Source organism: Morone saxatilis, unplaced genomic scaffold (genome assembly GCF_004916995.1).
Source record: "Morone saxatilis isolate NCDOM2014 unplaced genomic scaffold, NCSU_SB_2.0 Contig12, whole genome shotgun sequence".
Classification (NCBI taxonomy): Eukaryota; Metazoa; Chordata; class Actinopteri; family Moronidae; genus Morone; species Morone saxatilis.
In genome coordinates, this window is record NW_023339674.1 from 14,244,667 (window position 1) to 14,252,358 (window position 7,692).

Below are 7,692 nucleotides of genomic sequence, written 5' to 3' on the forward strand. Positions count from 1 at the left end.
TATATATTATATATTTATATATTTCTATACCCACTAAAATATATCAAAGCAGCAGCTATTGGTCAGTCTGAGGAACTCTTTTGTCCAATTCTTAACTGTTTAAATATCCTTCAGCCATATAGAGAGGACACCGAAATAAAACTGAGAAAGAAAAGAAGAAAAGAGAAGAGAAAATAACAATAAAAGCAAATAAATTAAAAACTATTCACCAAACACCCTATGAATCTGTGTGTAGTTTGGAATTCTGCAGAACCGAAGGAAAAACAACAAAACAACAACAAAAACAAAAAGAAAACATTCCTCTAGGAATAGATGTTTGTTCTAGGATCAAGTCTTTGCAAGTCATCTCACCGTTCCAAACTGATTAAGTCATTGTTCAAAAGGAAATTAGTATGAGCGCTGATAGACACTTCTCTTTGTTTATAGGCCACATACAAAAAGGCCACTATCTGAGTAACAAGATTTCACTTGGAAAAAAAAAAAACAAAGCACAGAAATGTGGAAATGCAGATTGGTGGGTAGAAGAGGAGGGACAAGTCTTGAGGAGGTTGAGCATAAGCAGCCTTCTTGGTTGTCTAAGGTTTGTTGTGTTCACAGTTTTTTTTTTCTCTGTTTCCATCACAAGGAGTCCTGGAAACGTGGCAATGGTGAAAAACAATAGATAGGTAATATGGTGATAGAAAGTCCGATGTGTTGTGGAGGAAGTTAAAAAAGTGTGTTTGCATCCCTTGCTTGCCTGTGTTTCGGCAGCCATGAGGAGGAAAATAAAAAGTCCTGAGATCTGTATGTTGTTATTTTTAAGGGCTTCCCCAAGAATAAGAAAATCATTAGAAAATGAGAGGAACATGAACGATACAGAAAAAAATGGACTGGAAGAGAAAGAAGAATGGGAAGGGAAAGGGGGACAGGATGAACAAGTTCTTTTAAGGAAACAGGAAATGTTAGGAAGGGCTGGATCTGGGCAACGATAAGATTCGTCCGTTTTTCTTGCCACCATTCATGTGTGTGTAGGGGACATGTTCCTCATAGTTCCCCCTAAGGGCCACCGAGGGCCCGCTGTCCCTGCCTAAGCTCTCCTCTCTCTGGGAGTATGACGACGGGTCCAGGGGGATGCTCTCCATGTTGTCCAGGTCGAGGTCAAAATCCTCTGTCTCTGGGACTTTGTTTTCCTCGCTGTAGAAGAAGGAGACCTCCTGGAAAGACGGGTGCAGGTCCTCCCGCAGCATCTCGATGATCTCGTGGAACATCGGCCGCATCTTGGGGTTGTACTGCCAACACATCTGCATTAGGCTGTGCCTGGGGGAGAAATAAAGAGACAGAAAGCTTTAACTCCTAAAGGCATACTATGTTACAACCCGTCTAATTCATTAATTTAATTCAATGAAGTACTTCATTAGAAAAGTATGTGCACATCCATGCTGACTTTGGTTTGTAATTATTCTGCTGACTAGTTTGTGTTTGTTGGTGTCAGTCTATGAGAAGTTATAGTAGCCTATGTGTAAGATAGTACACAATAAGCATTAAATACAACAGGCTACACTGAAATATATTAATGACTGCAAATCTACAAATGCAAAACATATTATATTTGTCTTACTGTTAATACTATGTTCTGAAAAGTGTACAGGCAATATGATTTTAATACATGGCTCAATGTGTGTTATATAAGTGTCGGCTCACTAAAGACCGGAGGTATGTAGGAATGTTGGAGCAAAAGAACATCCATGCATTCGAAGGTTGAACAAGAAATAAAGATTTAAACGGGAATGAGAAAAATGGCCTAGTGGAAGGTGGTGAACCACGTTGAAAAGGATGACACACTCAAAAAAAGAGGTAGAGGAGGATTACTGAGAAGTTTCCCAGACACAAACCGACACGAGAGAACAACTTTTGATGCAACATAAACATATAAAAACCTTGTAGAGATCAAATTTCCAGTGTCAGTGTGTTACAATGCTGCACAGATCAGTTTTACCATGTTAAGTAGAATCTGGATTATAATGGTGTTCCTGACAAAAATGCATAATGATACCTTCCATCGGAAATACTGTGTCCAATTATCCAGATCAGATAGACTTTAAGGATCAAGGCAGCAAAGGTGCCCCAAGGTAGTTTTGAATAAAACACTTCCTGAGTGTTTACTTACATCCTCTCTGGGCAGTTGTCTGGCCGGTCCAGGTATCCTCCGTCCATGACAAACTTTAGAACCTGTTCGTTGGATAAACCCTGGTAAGGCTGCTCTGCTAGCGTGCTGATCTCCCACAGCACAACGCCAAACGACCTGCAGACACACATACAAACACATGACCAAATGCACCAGGTATGTAATCAGGATAGCAAAGACTGCGCCACAACTGCCGAAGTGCGACTTACCAGCAGTCGGAGTGGGCAGTGAAGACTCCGTCCTTCAGAGACTCTGGAGCCATCCACCTGACAGGAAGCAGGCCCTTCCCTCCTTTACGGTAGTAGTCAGTCTCGTAGATGTCTCTGGTCATACCAAAGTCTAGAAAGAGAGAGAGGGGGAGAGAGAGAGAAAGCTATGTATACCTTAACTGTAAGCACACAGTGAAACATATTTCCATTGACCCTACTTCCCACTTTGTTTATTAGCTCAGTAAACAGTTTCCTAATGATTATATCTTCCATACAGCATGATGTTCATTTAGTAAATTATGGTCCCATTTACAGTAAAATAGGGGCTACCTTCTGATTGACAAGTCACTCTCAGTGAGTCCGTCCAGCGCAACACACGAAATGGTCAAACTAGGCAGTGCTGATCAAATATGAATCAAGATTCTGTTACTCTATTTACTTTTTCTAGCTTAATCTTTTCAGAAACATATTTTAGTATACCGTTTAGCTGTAATATGTGAACGTGTGTAACCAGTAGAGCCATCATTGTTTCCTGCTCCGGACGAGTCAAAATCGAGTGCAACTCAACATGTAGTACGTCACCGCTGCTGGCTCTGAAAGTCCATCATGGCAACAGCCTTTAAAACGGTACACCACAATCCGGTGGGTGACGTGATGATAGGTTCACACTTGAGAAGAACTGGAATTGAAATCTGAACAACAAGGAAAAACAAAACAAGATTCAGTACCTCCAATCTTAACAGTGTAGTCCTCTGCCACCATGCAGTTCCTGGCTGCCAGGTCTCTGTGGACAAACTTCTTGGCATTGAGGTAGGCCATGCCGTCTGCAATTTCTGCAGCCATCTGGATCATCTCCTTCAGCGTAGGTGGTGAACGGCCTGTTGGGTTGTTCTACACAAACACAGACACACACAAAAAAAAGTTTATAAGGTCAGTCAGTGATGTGTAGAAATATCACAACTAAGCGTACTTTAGCTCAACTTGTGTCGATTTCTTTTTAAATGAAGACATACCTCAGAGTCTGGCCTGAGACCACGCAGGTAGCTCTTTAGATCACCGTGGGTCATCAGCTCCATCACTACCAGAGTGGGCTGACCTTTGGACACGACACCTAACAAACGGACCTACACACAGAAAAATAAAGACAACACAGTTGGTGCACAGGTGATAAAAACAAAGTATAAACTCACAGTTAGTGACTACAAAAACTAAGAAATACTTTTTATTATTATACACATATATATTTATATATAACCCCCACTACATGACAACATGACAGCCCAACCTATGGCAGTTTAATTGGTGCTTAGTATGCTGTTTAAGAAAATAGCAATCTTAGGCACAATTGCTTACAATTAAGCAGGGCTTAAGTGTGATTTGTTTTTGGAGTCAAACTGTGTGTCAATATGGCAGCGTCAACACAACAAGCGAGTCATGATTCGGTGAGTCATACATGTTCATGCTGGTTTCGACAAAATTATGGAAAGCTGTAATATAATGTAATCCACACGTGTGTGGAGAGCTGCTCCAGTATCCCTGTTAGTCAGTAATGAAGCTGTGAGAGGAAACAGTATTTTGTGGTGCCGTACCACGTGGTGACAGCTGAAAGCCTTCATGACGGAGGCTTCGTTGAGGAACTCAATCCTCTCGCGCAGGCTGGCCGATTCGTTGACAGTCTTGACGGCTACACGTGTGTCCGGGTCTCCTTTGACGATGTCCTTGGCGATTCCCTCGTACACCATGCCGAAGGAGCCCTGACCAAGCTCTCGTAGCACCGTGATCTTGTCCCGGGGCACCTCCCACTCATCAGGAACATACACTACATAAAACAGACACCATTTTAATTTTGAAGTGAACCACTCACAAATTATCACAGCACAATTTATTTATTAAAGCAGTTTTGTTATGACGCTGTTCTTACCATCGTTGGCGCTGAGGTACTCTGGGTTTGAGGAGGCAATAAGAGGTCCAGTCGGGCCTTCTGTTTGCCTGTAATACAACCACAGAAAGCATCTGAGAAGCTGAAAACTGGAATAAGATGTGGGCTTTCTCCAGTATGTCTAGACCTTCTTGCAGAATCTGTCTTATTTGTCCTGTCACATACTCCTGATAGCTTCAAACTGAACACCTTTTACTTCCAATACCCTAATATACGTTTCTAAACAGAATAAGCACCAGTCAGACTTTGATGTCATTTGGCGTAATCCGCTCGGTTTATGTGTCCAGCAGGGCGGATCTGATATCCTGATAGGCAGCGTGCCAGTCAAAGATCTTACCTCTTCTTTAAGATCACAAAGACTCCGCCTCCCACGAACAGCAGCAGAATGAAGCAGATGACTGGACCAATCACAATCCAAATTAAACCTGGATCCGCTGTAATAAACACAGAAATCAATGGTCAGTTCACTTGGAGTAAAGAATAATAATGTTTAAAACAATAATATCAGAGATGAAATAAATACCATACTATAAATATATTTTAATATTATTTATATATATTCTGAATATTTTCCACCTTTCTGTCCAATAAGATTAAAAATGGAAGAAATGTCAAGAAATTACATTTTAACCAAAAACACACAAAATTTACAGTTTTGAAGTGAATGGCTTATAGGACCTCACCTGCTCTAACATGCATAGACTCAATGGCAACAACATATAAGCAGTTTAAGAACTTCCATATGCATATGAATAATGAATGATTGTTATGACATGTGAGTTCAGTAAAGTCAAACATATAGCCTCGAGCCTTACGGTTGGGCATGAAGAAGTAAGTGGTTTCTGTAAAGGAGCCATTTCCTGCCAAGGAGGTGGCCCGGACCCTCACGCTGTAGTTTCCAGGTTGTACGAGCGAAAGCTTTGTGCCTCCTGATTTAAGGTAAGCCGGCCGTGACACACAAACTGTGTGAACCTGAAAAAAAATTAAAACATGAGAGATCATGAGAAATAATATAAGTGCTTATTTTTGGGAGCAGGGATTATTCTGTGTTTAACCCAAATCATAAACTATTTTCTACAAAGGAGACTTCTACTACAACTCTGTGACCTTTAAGTATGAAGAACCCACAGATGCGTTCCAAGCTGAGGTTTGGAAACGATTCTTAGCTTTTAATAAAATTGCACTGAGAAGGCACACTGAAAACACACTGATTTGACTCCTGACTATATATATATGTAGAACTTACGTTGGGAAACATGTCACCAATTGTGCATTGTCGTTCGTACTGGATTTACTCTTAATTATAAACAGTATAACAACAATGGGAGTGTGTAAAAAGTGGAAATATTGTGGCACACAATGTAACGCCTGTAAAAGTGCAGGAACACACATAAAATGAGATTTATGCCCCACGGGTCTGCAGCCCTGATGCATGCTGGGTGATATCCCTACATGCCTACCTTAGGATGCTACATAAATATAAACTATTAATCCAAGCTTGACTCCAATAAGGATTTTAATATTGCTCCTCCTCCACCACTAACGTAATTTAATCAAAATATATTCAAAACAAATAAATACTTTTAGACTGTTGGGATTATAAATAATGCATTAAATTAACAAGGGCAGTGTTTTTTACTGCTGAAACTGTTTTTGAGTGTAAATATATTTTAGGTGGCAGATATCAAAGATGAAAACAAAGCTCTGTTAGAATATTCACAACTGATAGCATGCATGCTAATTCAGTCATTCAGATGTCTGAAATAAAAACAAGTGTTCAGTCTTGCCATATGCTGCCACTGTGCAATAAACCAAATAATGAATTAGACCCTGACATTCTCTGAGCATCATTTTAAATAAACCCAGTTTGTTTCAGCTGCAGGGTGTGTTAGTGAGCGGTGTGTTTTCAGAGCAGTGCACTAGAGTTGTCGTCTGAGATGCCAGTCCATCCCTGCCACTGCATTCTAGTCTTCCTTCCTGCCTCTGTCACTATGGTAACAGAGCTGCTACTGGCTCCTTGGGTCAGGCAGTGCAGCAATGAATAGCAATGAGTGATGAATTCACACTTTTTACAGCAAGTAAACAACAACAACACACACACACACACACACACACACACACAAACTTGAACAGTCACAGACAGAAAAGCAAAGGAATAATAATATGCAAACACACGCGGCAGGAAACGTCAACACACAGTGGTAGCACTGGGAGTTTGTAAACAAATATTTCCTTTGTTCCTCTCTCCATATAAGGAAAAGACAGAATTTTAGTGTATACAGCAAACCTTTCCTTTCCTGCCTGCATTCACTCCCCAGAGTCTACCCAGATCACTCCTTGTTCTCTCTGCATCCATGTTTTCTTGTGTACCTGTCTGCCCTTTAAACCCTGTGTTTCTCCTTCCTACAGGATCAAAATCATTTCTGCCTGCTCTCTCCCTCCACCAGTCTGTCCATTTAGGACAAAAAAAAAAAGGAATCATGACCGCCTTCCTTCCCCTGGCTTTTTCCTGTATCCTTACTCTCCAGAAGTTTGGCTATGATACTGACCTCTGTGTCTCCAACCTTCTTGTAGAACACCTCATACAGGATGATGAGGCCATTAGGGGAGTGAGGCGCATTCCATTTAATCAACACATAGGGAGGCTCGGCTGTCACTATCTCATGGGTCACACGGCCTGGGATGAGGTCTGCTTTCTCTGTGGGTACGAGACATAAAGGGAAACACTTAACACATGTGCACTGCTGCGTTTCCACGTTGTTCTTAGTTGGCAACTGATGTCTCTATCTGCCTCCAGAAACAGTGGTGTTTGATATTTGATGCATGCATTATTATGATCACCTATGAACTACTAAATGTCAGTGTGTGTTTGTGTCTGTCAAAAGCATATATATATTATATGATAATATATTTCTGAGACTGCATTCATTTTAGCTACTCTAAGTGTACAGAAGAAAACAGCAATTGAGTATCTATAAGTGAGAGATTTGTATTTGTTCTTACCCTCTGGCATAGTTCGAGCACTGACATAAGTAGCCATGCTGCAGCGTTTGAGGTCAGTCAGATGGTTGCAGGCAATGATCTCTATCTTATAACTGGTAAAGTGGTGCAGGTTGGAGATGACTGTTGACTCTTTTGAGAACACCTTCAGCTCCACCTGAGCAGATAAGACAAGAGATGTAATTACTCACGTCAGTGATTCATGGTTAAAATCAAATCATATCATTGGGAAGATAATATTTCCTCCCACCAGAGACATGTCAAAAAAAAGAAGATTATGTTTCCTTAAACTTACTATGAGGAGTTTTTAACAGGTTATGTAACAGATTCACTTTAATACTGATTCCTCTATATGACCTACATAAGCACAAGACCATCAG

At 40.8% G+C, this 7,692-nt stretch overlaps 1 protein-coding gene across 1 annotated transcript in view; it reads right to left on the bottom strand.

Moving 5' to 3' along the window:
- Positions 1 to 6: 6 nt before the first annotated feature.
- Positions 7 to 7,692, bottom strand: part of insrb (insulin receptor b) — a 59,617-nt gene continuing 51,931 nt past the window's right edge. Inside the window, exons 13-23 of the mRNA XM_035652736.1 lie at positions 7,316 to 7,469; positions 6,862 to 7,010; positions 5,128 to 5,284; positions 4,650 to 4,746; positions 4,295 to 4,362; positions 3,963 to 4,192; positions 3,387 to 3,497; positions 3,102 to 3,264; positions 2,374 to 2,503; positions 2,147 to 2,281; positions 7 to 1,296 (exon numbers count right to left, since the gene is read on the bottom strand). Coding sequence (XP_035508629.1) covers positions 942 to 1,296; positions 2,147 to 2,281; positions 2,374 to 2,503; positions 3,102 to 3,264; positions 3,387 to 3,497; positions 3,963 to 4,192; positions 4,295 to 4,362; positions 4,650 to 4,746; positions 5,128 to 5,284; positions 6,862 to 7,010; positions 7,316 to 7,469 — 1,749 coding nt within the window. The 3' untranslated portion in view covers positions 7 to 941. The remainder of the gene's footprint in view (positions 1,297 to 2,146; positions 2,282 to 2,373; positions 2,504 to 3,101; positions 3,265 to 3,386; positions 3,498 to 3,962; positions 4,193 to 4,294; positions 4,363 to 4,649; positions 4,747 to 5,127; positions 5,285 to 6,861; positions 7,011 to 7,315; positions 7,470 to 7,692) is intronic.